Below are 13,922 nucleotides of genomic sequence, written 5' to 3'. Positions count from 1 at the left end.
TGAATTTTTTGTTATTTCTCAAAGATGAGGCAATTTTTAATCCTGTGTCATGGTGCTGTCGGTCATTGCTCTATTTTAATAGTAGATAGTCTGTATATAACAATGGACATATCAATTCCGTTAAATTTTATCTATAGAGCACAAATCACGACAACATTTACCTTAAAGCGCAGCTGTTTTGATGATCTGGGAATGATGGCTGCTCATGTATGAATCTGACTGAGAAATCAAGAGACACTTAATGCTCACAGAGCAGTGACTTGTTACTCCTCTCATCCATCGCATGCAATGCAGCGAAGCGTGTTCGGACCACCACTCAATAAATGCATGGCAAACCCCACTAGGGTTTAAATACCTGGGACTCTTCAACAGTTGGTTTTTAGAACTGAGAAAGCCTCTGGGATGAGAGGTGAAAGCGCTTCACAAAACTTAAACAAGGCCAGTTGCTTACGTACTTACTTAGACTATCATGTCCTGGATATTCATCAAACCTACACAGACATTCGGGTGAACGTTTGATGGAGTACTGCTGTGTGATCGAGTAAAAGTCCTTTTAATACTTAAAATGAATATAGAGGTACTTTATAAGTGCCAGTCTATCCTTTACTTATGACTCTTCTGTGCAGATGCTTCAAGCTGTTGCCAATCTTTGGAATCAGTGAAGAGGATTTTGTGTGTGAATCTGCCAGCTCACTTTACCGCCGAGAACTTGTGCAACTCCACTATTGCATCATAGTGACGGATGTGTTGTATGCAATACCAAACTTCCCTGATGAGGGGATTTAAAAACCCTGCCAGACAGCACAGTCGGGCAGAACAACGCTGACAGAACAACTGTGAACACAGCACATTGACACAGCTTCTGATCTCCAAATTTCAACAGGTAAGCTCACTTACAATGTTCGTTTGGTTTTTTGACAGTGTTCATCTTGAGCAAAGAAGATCCTTGCTTTGTAACAGTAGAGAGCAATTTTTTAAAAATGCTATAAAATGTAAATAGTAACAGAAACAAAATAAAGAAAGTATAAGATGAGTAGAAGTTCTGCTGAAAATCCAGCTGTGAGGATAATACAAATTATTTTCTGTGCTTTAGCAGATCTTAACTCAGTAAAAGATGGACTTGGAAATGAGCTACATGGCTGAGGAATGGAGCCTCAAGATGCCCAAGGGACTGGACTTGGAAGTTTCCCATCATCCAGTGACAATGAAGAGTGTGGTCAACCTCATCATTGCCATGGAGAGGTTCAAGACCAGCAATTCAGAGCCAGTGCTGAGCACAGACTTCCAGGATGAAAACCTGCTTTCCATCATGCTGGAGAGCATTGTGGAAGGTAATCACAAGTTTAATACTGGAAAAACTCATAATGAGCCATTATCTCTTCTATAAAATATGAATTAGGTTTAGCTATTTTGAATTCTCTTTAGATTAATGCACAAATAATGTATCTTTCCATTTTACCATCCTAGTCACATCTAGTTTAACACCATATTCAACCATGCATGTCTGTTTTTGTCCCAGAGCATATGATCGAGAGGACAGGTCCACCACCTCAGTTCACCAGCAGGGATGAGATTGAGTGCACTGTGACTGACAGCCAAAAGAGGAGCTTGGTTCTGGTCCAAAGCAGCATGGAGCTCCATGCAGTGATGCTGCAGGGAGGCAGTGATGACCGCAAAGGTAACTACATGTGACACTTAGACGTTTAAATAGTTGAAAATCATTAAAAATCATCATCCATCATCCATGTTGTTAGAAACATGAAGTAGAAAAGAACTAAAATGCCATAAAGTAGAAAGGATAGGTAGCTTGAATTTATTAAATTGATTCAATTGTGCCTCTAACATTTTCCTGCTTACGTACGCTGCCATGTTTTATTAAAATGACCTTGTATCCATCACTCTCTCCACAGTGCACTTGAACATGTCGACCTACGCGCACCCTACACCCAACGCTGAGACCAGGCCTGTCGCTCTGGGCATCAAAGGCACAAACCTCTATCTGTCTTGTCACGAGGATGACGACAAGCCAGCCCTCCACCTGGAGGTAAACTTCTTTCAGGAATCTCACATGAAAAGCACACCATTTGTTATAATCTATAAGACACTGCACACATATAGATGAATTAATATTTGATATCAGGCCTAATTTTGTTGACTGAAACTCTCTGACATGGATGTTTGCTCTCCTCAGGAGGTGACGGATAAAAACAGTCTGACAAGGATAAGCGATGAAAGCGACATGGTGCGATTTCTCTTCTATAAACGCGACACTGGGCGCAGCATCAGCACTCTCATGTCTGTCCGCTGCCCCGACTGGTACATCAGCACAGCGCAGGACGACGACCAGGTGGTGGAAGTGTGTCAGGAGACCGCCCCACGCTACAGAAGCTTCAACATCCAGCGCCAGAGTTAAAACCCATTAAGGATTCCCAAGATGAATTTTGGAGCTCTATTTGCGCTCCAGTTTGACCTTCTTACAGTATGTGCTAAGTACATAAATTGGAATAATTAATGATGTAAAGTTACATCACAAGGTAGCATCATTGTGCTCTCTGAGCATCTGGTGTGTATTTATTAATCAATAATTTAACATACTGTTGATGCTTTTATATATGTATTTATTCATCTATTTATGCTATTGCAAGATGTTAATTATTTGTTTGTTTGTTTGTTTTTACAAACAAGTATTTAAATGATCTAACAATCTTAAATAAATTTTTTATTCCCAATTTATATTTGTGGCTGATATATTCTTTAAATATCTGGTAATCCACTCAAACAGGGGTAAATAACAGACAATAACAGTCTCTCACCACAACATACAGCAAAGTTCACAAAATGTTATTTGTGAAAATAGCCAGAAATCAACCACTGTTCCTCAGCTCTGTGCAACGCGGTGTTCTGTAATAAACCCCGAGTCAGAACAGAGCTGATGACACCGGCAGGCTACACACTGATCAGTACAGCCGGTTCTGTGATTGGCAACTAAACAGACATTAACCATCATAACCCTGATCACTTTCTGCCCAAATTATTGGACAGGCAGATCACTTTATCTGCTGATCCAAGCACAGATACCTTGTGCAATAAATCTTTACAATGCAAGATTTCTGTTCTGATATGAGTTTATTTAAACTCTGCCCAATCCAACACATTGTGTGCACATTAAGCCACTTTATTGCAGTGTCTCCTACACGTTTCACTCTGTTACGGTGAGAAATTTGTTGGGTTTCTGACATTTATTTTATACATTTAGTAAACTACTTTTATTTTCTTATTTTTCTTAATCTAATTCATTGAGTCATCTGGCTAAACTTACTGGAGTTACTTACTAGAGCCATTTAATTGTATTTTATTCAGTTTTTTCTTTGATATTTTGCTTACTGAGCTCCTTCAGTTTTACTATATATCCTGTATTTAATTAAGCATTTTTTTCCTGTTCTGAGATTTTTTTCCCCCCTATTTAGTCTACCTTAATAATTTATCTTATCATGTATGATCTTAGCCTACCTTCTTCTTCCTGTTCATTTTACTAGCGATGGGCAAACAATTCAATGGTACACTGTCGCCACCAAGTGGCAGAGTGTGGACTAAAAGTCACTTAAAAAAACATTCATACCAAACTAATTAGTCTGTCTAAATCAGTGTATCTTAGTTTTTGTTTGTTTGTTTGTTGCCTGGACTTAACTTCTAATTGTCTACACTTGATTATGTATGACTTTGACTTATAAGGGATACAACGTCTTCCCAGACGCCATTATGTTGTCCTGCCTTTAATTTTTTAAATTTGGATCACTAAGTAATTTAAAATAAAACCTATGTTTCCAAAAAAACCTCTCATTTCAGTCACCACTTTAATGAGTTGTATCGTACCTTCTTATATATGTCGTCTACGGTGATAATTTTGAAGAGTTTGTATACAAAGTTTGGTCATATAATAAAGCACAGCTGACACATCATGTCCAGGAAATAGTGCGCCTGCCTATCATTCATTTGCACAGATGATTTCTGCTCTAATCAGCGCAGGAGTTTTGCGCAAGTGAGTTGTTTTCCCCCGAAATTTCAAATCATCCAATCAGAGAAGGGAGGCGTTAACTCCCGGCAATTTCGAAAGCGGATGCGCGAGCGCAGTTATTATGGGCGACGTTAACGTGTTTGAAACACGTTTGTTTAGCTGATTTCTACAAACTTATACGACGAAAACAATTTCTATTAGAAATGGAAGAAGGGGAATCCGAGCCAGTGCTTTCCAGAAAAGGTTAGCGAGTTTATTAAGTTCCATAAAAGCTAGCAAAGTTTAAACGGTTAACAAGACGTTATGGCTGCGAGTTAGGAAACGTTAACACTTACAGTACAGTTAGTATTAGCAATTCAGGGTGGAAGAAGACGGATAGAGTTAAGTGGGTGGTAACACTAAAAAGTAACTTTTATCCGCAGCCGAGGTGCCTTTTGAGTATTTTAACCGACCTTCCTAATGGCGGTCTGTCCATGCAGGAGCCTGCTTTGTTTGTTTTGTTTAACACGTACAATTCATATTCATGCTTTCATAGCATTGTCCCGGTCAATTCCCTCATTGTATCAACAACAAATTACGAACTATATATTCTTTTACAATGTATAAATAACTGGTCTGACATTAATAAATAGAAGATTGAGTCTTAAATAAAGTTTGAGAGCTTGGATAGTGTAACAGCCAAAATGATTTAATACATGACTGTGAAAATGGCAAGGAAACTCTAGACCTGTTGGAATTTATTATATAACCAATTTATAACCATACAATCACCCTGTTCTCACTTCTGTATGTATAACAAGCACAAAACTTGCTATTGCAATCTTGCCTGTATTCAAAACAGTGGTCGATGACGTACATGTGTGGGACTCACAATGATTTCCCTCACTCACTGAAATGGCACCTTAGGCACCTTTATAATCTTATTATGACCCACAATCCCACTTTTGATTTCTGTTTTATTCTCAGTTATTTCAGAATAAGTGGATTGGAACATTTTTATTGTTTAATTTTCACGCATTGTGGGTGCTTGTTCTTGCAGGAGCAAAGCACAGGGAGCGCCACATGTAATGTACTCACATTAATAAAGCACATTTCTAGTCTTACTGACCACTCAAAGAGTCTCTAAGTCCTACTTAGAACATACTTCTACGTTCATACAGCACTTATCTGTACACTTTAACAGATAAGCACTTTAACATCCACAGCAAATTTAGAATAACCAATTAATCTAACATGAATGTCTTTGGGAGATAGCCAGAGCACCTCGAGAAAATAAAGAGGACTGAGGACCAACTGCTTGTTCTGAGTGTTTACATCTCTATAAACCTATGACCTCTGTTCTGTATGTGAACCACATATAGTTATACTACTATGCTCCTACACTGTTTGGAGATTTTCCCATGATCCTTCAAAGACCAGCAGGTGTCAGCCTCTGCTTGAACCTGCACAAATGTGGTGGGAACACAGATGTTTCGTATTACAATTTCAAGATCCCCCTTGAACTCTCTCCCTTAAAATATACACACATATATGACATGTACAATTTCAACCGTCCCCAAAACCACCATTTTCATTGATTTGACCCAGAATAGCATCAAAGTACAAAACTTTTTTTTATCACCTGCCCATTCAACTAAAATATTCCCATGTATTTGTATATTGGCTCAGTTTAGAAAAAGGCATTACATTTCAGGATAAAAGAACAACATTTAACTTGAAATGTTTACATACTGTTCACGTTTGACTCAAAAGGGCTTTGCTTGTAGTCAGTTTTAAAAGCAACAGACAGTGCATAAGAGAGGTGAAGAAGAGGTTTGAGGTTGACCAGATTGGTTAGAGAGGCAAACCTCAGATGGTTTTGAAAAGTACAGGGGGGTGGTAGGGATATATTAGGTAAAGGATGTCAACTATGGTGCATCCAGGCAGCAGAAACAGAGGAAGAGCACAGACAAGATTTATGGATATAGTGAAAGAGGACATGCAGTGGACCTGCTGTTGCGACCCCTACAGCGAGCAGCCAAACCAAGAAAAACACAAACAACAAATACATAATGTTGCTTTGTACTAATCCTTTAGGATTTTCAGTTCAGGCATTTCATGAATCTCAAGTTTGGCGTTTACATGTGAGTATAATGAAAAATCTTTATTTGATGGTGCTTAATTCCTGTATGTTTTCTGTCACAGAGATCCGTAAGCAGAAGCTAATGGAATATCTGGCAGCAAAAGGAAAGCTGAAGCTACCTGAAGCAAGGTAGGAATAAAACTGCATGTGGAAAAAAATGTTTTATGAAATGTTGCTGGGTGTTGAAAGGAGACAGCCCATCACCAGGAATTTATTATCTGGGACTGTGCCAGGTTTAGAACTGAAGAGGCCTCTTGGATGCAGTGTTGATTTTGAGAGCTAATTTTGATTACGTTTTAGTCAAGGTGTTTTGAGTAAAACGTCATTTAGTTTTAGCCATAAATTATTTAAGTTTTAGTTGTCTAAATATAAGATTAAAGTAGACGAAATCTAAAGTTGAATCTGGTGAATAAAATATAAAGCATAAAAAGTTTCTCATGTTTTTACTGGTGAGAGTTGCTCCACACGGTTTGATGTCCTTGACATCAAATGCAAAATGTGTCCGTATGTATGCTCTCTCTTACTTGCAGGCATTGGCTCTTTTTTTTCCATGAGAAACATGAGCATGGGCACTCCATCCTGTTTGTTGAGGCAGATCAAATTGTACATGTCTAACATTGTTTGACCGATTGGATCACTTCCAAACTCTTTCCACTTTTCATTTTGTTATTAAATATTATCAAGTGTCATTTCATTATAGTTTTTGTCCTCGTGCATGAGTTTTTATTTAGTTATCATTGTTTTCTCTTGCATTAGAATCAAAATCTTAAAAAAAAAAAAAGCCCAGTTAACTTCTTTTCAAACACCCAAGAAAATGTGAGAATGAAAGTCCCCTATGGGTATATATGGTAATCTATATAACAAATCAGACTGATTTTTTTCTGGGATTTAAATCCCCTACAAAGTCTCAAATCTTTCATATTTTTTAAGTATAAAAATAAATAAAACATCTAAGCAATGAACATTGCATCTATCTATGTAGATATATCATAAAACTGTTGACCTATATTTGCATATACTTATTTACAAATCCACATTCCATTTAATAAAACAAAAAGAGGTCCATTGGGTTCATGGATTTTATGTGCACTGACCATGATTCAATAAAACCAAATAATTGTAATTATTTTTGCGTTGTATGAACAGATGAATGACAAACATAGGGAGAAAATAAATTCTTACCACAGACTTTAACAAAAATAAAATCAGTTAATGATCAACTCTAAAAAGATATCTGGTCATCATTTGGAAATTGTTGAAGCTCATTTTCTGTTTTGATAAATTAAGTAACTGACGTTTCACTCCTTAGGTCAAACCTAATTGGAAACTCTGTGAGTAAGAAGCCTGTGACATCTACACAAAAGGTACAGCTTGAATGCATGAACTGTTACTCACAAATCTGACAACAAAATCTTTAAATAATTCATTGTCAGCGAAGGAATCTGAAACAGTTTGTTGGCTGGACAGAGATGCTGTTTGGAATCAGGCTAGTGTTGATTCCCTTTTTGTTAATTCGTAGTTTTTCTTTCACAGGTTGTTGCAGGAAAAGAAAACAAAGCTCCAGTTGACGGATTCAAGCGCAATATCTCAAAAGGTCAAAGCGTGACAGCTCAGGCCAGTCGAGGCCCTGAAAAGAAAGCATTTGGTGTCAGTAACAAAGGAAATGTAAACGGCAATATACTGACGGCACAGCAGAACAACAGTCGTCCAGCACAGCCAAAACCTAATCGAAACCCTTCGCTCACCAGAACATACAATGTTGAGTCCTTCAAACCTCACCTGAATGGAGCCGGCCATGTCAACAAGCAGGCAAATGCAGGAATTCAAACTTCAGGCAAAGCCCCTTTAAACACAGCTCATACAGTCAGAGTCAAATCAAAAAGCAAATTTAGCTTTGGCCCAAGTTCTGCCATATCAGGTCCATTGATGACGGGCAGTACCAGGATTAGTCTCGGCCCCCTTGTCAAAACAAAAACAGGACTTACTCCTGCAGTGATCCAGTCAAGAGCCACAAAGCCAAACCTACCACATACCTCTGTCACTGCAGCTAGTACAACTACCACAAATCAAATTGCGAAGAAGGTGCAATCCAGCAGCAAGTCAACAACGTCTGTTTCGCAGAGGTTTGCTGCAAATATTTCTTCAACTATGGGAGCTAAGAATAAAGTTCAGGGTCAAAACAAACTTAACTCTAAACCTGTTCTGGGTAGTCATTCTCAGCCATCTAAAAGTCAGTTATCAAGTGGACTGAAATCAACATACACATCTCTCAAGTGCACGGTTGCGTCTTTTAAGCCAGAAGTAAGAGTAGGAGCAAAAAAATCAACTGGTCAGCCTGCAAACAAGTCCACAAAGCCAAGAACTGAACCTAAAGGGGAGAAGAGCCAGCCATGCAAAGCTGCCTTCCAAACATTCTCGAGGCCGGCTAACACATGCAACTCTCGACCTGTCGGTGAGCCTGCTGTGACTGATACGGGAAGGAAAAACAAGATAACTAAAGAGACAGCTGGCAAGACAGAAAATCGTGCTTCAAATGCTCCTCCGCTCAAATCTGGTGTAAAAAGTAGAGTCGCTCCACTTATTTCACAGACAGTCCCGCCACCTTCCAGGACCGTCCGTCTCACAGGCCAAGCCACAAACACGAAGACCCCAAAAGTCCAGAGTAAGGTCTTTCCTCAGACTGAGGGAAAGAAACTGACTGCTGCCCAGGTGGAAAGAATGTAAGTAGAACAGTACAGGTAACTGTACTACAAAATTGTGACATGGTAGTTTGCTAGATTTCCAATGTAGTTCACAGTGGGATTAAGTTTGCCTTGTGACTTCGGCCCCAGTGACCTCAGTTCTTTCTGTATGTGATGAACACCAAAAGATATCTGTAGGACGAGACAACTTTTCAGTATTAGTATATACTGACTTTATTTGGCTTAAGCAGATCCAAATATAAAAACTATTATCTTGTCTCGTCATCTCGATTTCTAGGTCAGTTTTTCACTGTAGACATTCCAAGCTCTGTTTTCATAGTTACATGTAATATTGCTCATTAATAACTCATCTCATTTTGACACAAAGGAAAAAACTGCAGGAATGGCGGGAGTCCAAAGGCATTACCTACAAACGTCCTCCAATGCAAGTCAAACCTCAGGTCAGGCGCACGGTCTCAGTGCCTCAGCCTTTCTGGGCCTCCATGACTGAAGAAGATGAGGCCTACTCCCTAATCTGTGCTGTAGATAGATCCCTGGCTGACTGCCTCAAGTTACTCAGAGAGGTGTGTGTGTTGTATTTGGTTTGATTCAGTGTCACTTTTCATTTAACTGCTCACCTGAAGTTGTGTAGTAAACACAGAGAACAGACTTGAAAGTTTGTCGTCTCTGTGTAGTCATTAGATAAAGTAAGAAAAATGCATTTGATACAGAAAATATTGTCTCACCTTGTTTGAAAGCAGATGTGCTTTTACCTGCTAAAACTTACAAGAATATAACAGGACATCAGAGAATTTCAACCCCTACATTTAACTTTTTCTCACACCGGGTTAGTCATTACGTAATGGTAGTGTATAAAAGTTATGACTAAAGATAAACATAAAATAAACTCTTTGGAGTATCCTGCCAGTTACTTGAGAACACGTTTCACACCTGCAGGGTTGCCGAGACCAGGTGAAGGAGGTTCTCTCCCGCCTGCCTGCCGTTTCCCAGAAATTTGCGAAATACTGGATCTGTCAAGTCCGCCTCATGGAGCAAGAAGGAAACTTCGATGTCCTACCCATGTTCGAAGAGGCCGTTCGTATTGTGTTGGAGGTAAGGCAACAGTGATATTCAGACTCTCAAGGTCTTTTATGTATTAAAAAAGCATCTTCCTCTTCCATCTGTAGTCTTGTGCACACCTACATAAACAAAACAGGGCTTACTCGGAGAAAACAAAACCTTATAATATAGCAGAGGTCAAAAATAGCATAGCAAATCTTAACTTAAATGACTCTGTTGTTGATAAATCAGTGTGGGGTTTTCAGCATTTTTGGGGGGCGGGTGGGGAGGGGGGTTATGTCATGCATCCTGTTTGTCTTTAGTGCAGTATTCCAGATAACTCACAGGCCAGAATTAAGTGAGTTCCAGTATCACTGTTAGAAAAAAAAACAGGTTTTTGTTCGGCTTCTTAGCTAGGTAGAGCAGTTCAAAAACAACACTGCTGCAGCATGTTCATGGATAGAGGCTGATCAGTGGTCTGCGTAGCTTATTTAGCGAGTCACAAATACACATTCCAACTAGTAGCTTGGAAATTCTGACTGCATTTGGTAAACTGTCTTTCTCTTTAATCAAGTTTTCCTTTTATAGAAACGTTTGTATATGTTAGTCCTTCTCTGTTGATCTGTCACTTTTCATTTTTAATTGGTCTAGCATGGAATTGTGCCATACAAACAAATTTGAACTTGACACGTGTATAGTTAACTTTAGCTCAGAACAGGATGTGAAGAGTTTGTTGTCTCTGGGGAAAGCTTTCCAGTAATGTATAATAATTCTGCTTTCCTGTAATTGTATTTTGTTGTAGCCAGTGGATGAGCTGCGGATCGTGGTGTTTGACATTCTGAAGAAAAAGGACGAGATCCAAGGTAACTCACCTTCATGACCTTGGTGGGGGCAGCAGCAGCGTTAAGATTTACAATAGATAAATTTAGTTTTGAGATAAGGGGTGTCAAACTCATTTAATTCATGGGGAACATACAGCCTCATATGAAATTAAAACCGTTGCATAATAATAGAAGTTTCCTTCCTTTTAAACAAAAATACGACCACGAATGTTATTTAAAATATGCACATTTAAAAACATGCACATTTTTAGAGTATATGATTACCAGTCTGAGGTACTAGTATGGTATCCAAAGCCTGGGTATTGTCTTTGTCATTGGAAGTGTAAATGTGCAGCTACTAAATGTACACATTTTCTACATCAAATCAAGTCCTGTTAATTCTTGCAGGATATTTTCCCCAATTAAATTTAATAAAACCCACATTTTCATGTTGTTTTCAGCTAAAGAACAGGACAAAGAGGTCGAACATATTCCAACACCTGAAAACACTCCAGACTGTGGCAGCAATCCACTGATGACCCCCAAACCTGTCAGAGCGCTCATTTATGGGGAGAGAGGAGACTCGTCTGTGGTCAAGTACAAGATCACAGCAACCCCTGGGTATGTTCGAGTCATCGTTTCATTTTCTCCTGTTCTCTGATGTATTTGTTTGGTCGCTCAAAATTTTTTAGCATTAGTTCAGCTCTAATCTGTTTGATGACAGAGCCCATGAGTTGTAAGCTACTGAGGTTATGAGCCATCGACTTTTCATGATAACAACGCCAACGGCTCGTTTCCTTTTTTGCATTCACACGAATTTCTGCATCAGTTTGCAAAGAGCATGAAAAGAAAAAAACAATGTGGGAAAAATGGGACATTGTCAGTCAATCCCATTTAATAATCTCAAGGCAAGCTCTAGATTATGTGTGCCAAGTTTACTGTGTTCTGTAGATACTGTGAGTAATGTAAATCTATATAAAGAGTGTTTGTTGTGCTCCTTTGAACACTGTCCCACAGACAACTTTTAAGAGATCACTCACTAAAATCACTGCTGGATGCACAGTTTGAGAAAGGCTAAGTTGTTGTGTTGCTTTGTCATTTGAGTGTAAATATTGAAATGAGCTACACCCAGGCTCTGTGCCCTCAGCTAGAAAAGCTGCTTTGCTCCTGCCGTGTGTCTCTGGCAATAAGATATTTCCTCATTGTTTTTTATTCGCGTACGGAAGCACGCTTCACAATACTGAGCTGTTCTCTTCACATAAATTCACATAAATTAAATCCAGTTTTCTTAGTCGTCCTTTTGTTGACCTTGAGTTGTCTCCCATGACTTACCGGAGTCTTTCAGCCCTGCTCTGACTCATTGAAATGACATGTTTGAACCATTCAAACCGTCCTGTGTTTTTGTTTGTTGTTTTTTTTTTATTCTCAGCCCGTTTTTTGCAGCTAAGTAACTTCTTCATGCAAGGTATAGATTTGTTCTTATGGTCCTTATGCTATTATTTTATTTCTTCAAATAATACAGTGTACACAGGGATGTAAAATTAGCTTTTAAAACCTGTGCATCCGTGCATATATTTAGAACTAAACAACAGCATTTACCAAAAGAGGTCCAAAAGCAAACGCTCCACTAAAACAGGGTCAGATAATTTTTTAAGTGATGTTGATATTATAATAATGATACTGTTAATTTGTGTTCAGGCTGCTGTATGAAACATGTTAAACACAGTAAACTGTAATGTTAGAAGCTTTTTCACTGATCTGTGTGCTTTATTTGGTTTCACCTTTTTCCTTATTGTGTTTAAAGTATGCTTTTTGTTTTAATCAGAAGTCAGAAGCAATAAGAAAGAAATAATATGCACAATGAGAATCATATCCAAGCAGCTTAACAAAGAAATGATGAGTTATTTACAGTTTTTACAGCAAGATGGGTTTTTTTTTCTGTGGATTATAATTAATTATGTTTTATCTTCACTTAGTGGCCCTCCAAGTCAACAGAGAGAGTCAGTAAAGGTCAACGGTCAGGAGGTTCGCTTCTTCACCCCGGTTAGGCGGTCAGTGCGAATCGAGAGAGCCTCGCTCCGATACCCCTTTCCCCTTCAGGACCACGACCTGTGCGTGAACTCGTACAATGACCTGCTCTGTGAGGACGAGAAAGAAAGAAGCGAAGAGCAAACGGATTGGGAACCCAGCCCGTCTGAAAGTGGTGCACCAGTGTACGTTTATAGAGAAAACGAGGCGCTCAAAGACAAAGTGGTTGTACAGCTAGTCTGTGACGACGACGATTAGCTTCAGTGGTTTATCAATATTACACCATTTGTTACTTTTAATGTGGAAGGGAGGGTGAAAAAAACATTAGTCTGCATGCTTCGATGCTTTCACCCTCCTGTGATTTGAGAATATGAGTTTCCTTGTAAATATATTGGCTGATATTTTGGGGAGATTGTTGTTTTTTTTTTCATAATTTGGTGTTTGACACTTCCTCATGGAAAACCTGTTGTGTTTATTTGGCTGCTCTGCACCCTGTTTATTCACATACACGCCCTCCTGTTCATATACGCAACACACTTCTCACTACATAAGTACACATTGTCTTGATGCCGTTTCTTTTCAGTTATGACCTCCTGTTGACTCTCATTCCTTTCAGTTACGCCTGTGACTCAATGACATGACACATTTGAGCTTTTCAAACACTGTTTTCCTTTTTTTCCTTTTTGGATATTTTTAATATTTCAAGTATTTGATATACTCCCTTATGGAGAAGCTGTTGAGTTTATTGTCCTGACTTTGTTATTTTTTTATTTTTCGAAGAATGCAATGTAAATAGTAATGTAAAATAAATATTTTCCCTTTAAAGCCTATAAATCTGTATGTGTATATGTTGCATGTATAGCTTTGCAGCACTTCTTGCATAACTTGTGGACTAAAATAAACAGCGATGGATCAAAAACTGCTGTGGCTGTTGGAGCTGGAAGTATAGAACTAAGTTGCTCTGCACAGCAGGTCTGCATCATAAATATGTACAAATATGGTATTAATACGGAATAACAGAAACTGAGAATGTGTTTTGCCACATTTTCTCAATTTAAATGAATAAAAATACAAGTGGAAAGCCTTTACTGAAAGTCTGGGTGACTCATATTCAGGTATTGGGTGTGAGAACAACTTTAAAATTGCTATTTAAGAAACATCAGTCAAAAAAAAAAGAATAAGATTTGCAGACTACA

General features: G+C 38.6%; 2 protein-coding genes across 3 annotated transcripts; both read left to right on the top strand.

Annotated features, from left to right (window-relative positions):
- The first annotated feature begins 752 nt into the window (after nucleotides 1-752).
- LOC102792583 (interleukin-1 beta-like) lies at nucleotides 753-2,564 on the top strand. 2 transcript variants are annotated; one of them, XM_006797669.3, is made up of 5 exons: nucleotides 753-883; nucleotides 1,097-1,331; nucleotides 1,520-1,678; nucleotides 1,911-2,044; nucleotides 2,192-2,564. In XM_006797669.3, the coding sequence occupies exons 2-5, from the start codon at nucleotides 1,115-1,117 to the stop codon at nucleotides 2,411-2,413; spliced, it is 732 nt and encodes a 243-aa protein (XP_006797732.2). In that variant the 5' UTR covers nucleotides 753-883; nucleotides 1,097-1,114; the 3' UTR covers nucleotides 2,414-2,564. The 2 variants fall into 2 exon arrangements, with proteins under 2 accessions (XP_006797732.2, XP_006797733.2); XM_006797670.3 differs by having other exon boundaries at nucleotides 1,094-1,331.
- A 1,526-nt stretch (nucleotides 2,565-4,090) lies between these two features.
- On the top strand, nucleotides 4,091-13,645 carry ckap2l (cytoskeleton associated protein 2-like). The gene is made up of 9 exons (XM_006797668.2): nucleotides 4,091-4,258; nucleotides 6,200-6,266; nucleotides 7,447-7,501; nucleotides 7,671-8,857; nucleotides 9,207-9,402; nucleotides 9,776-9,931; nucleotides 10,680-10,740; nucleotides 11,160-11,319; nucleotides 12,675-13,645. The coding sequence occupies exons 1-9, from the start codon at nucleotides 4,219-4,221 to the stop codon at nucleotides 12,982-12,984; spliced, it is 2,232 nt and encodes a 743-aa protein (XP_006797731.1). The 5' UTR covers nucleotides 4,091-4,218; the 3' UTR covers nucleotides 12,985-13,645.
- Nucleotides 13,646-13,922: the final 277 nt, after the last annotated feature.

The sequence above is a fragment of the Neolamprologus brichardi genome, chromosome 12 (genome assembly GCF_056152115.1).
Source record: "Neolamprologus brichardi isolate AB-2024 chromosome 12, ASM5615211v1, whole genome shotgun sequence".
NCBI lineage: Eukaryota > Metazoa > Chordata > Actinopteri > Cichliformes > Cichlidae > Neolamprologus > Neolamprologus brichardi.
Note: the sequence above shows the minus strand (reverse complement) of the source record. Positions and strands in the feature narration are given on the sequence as shown.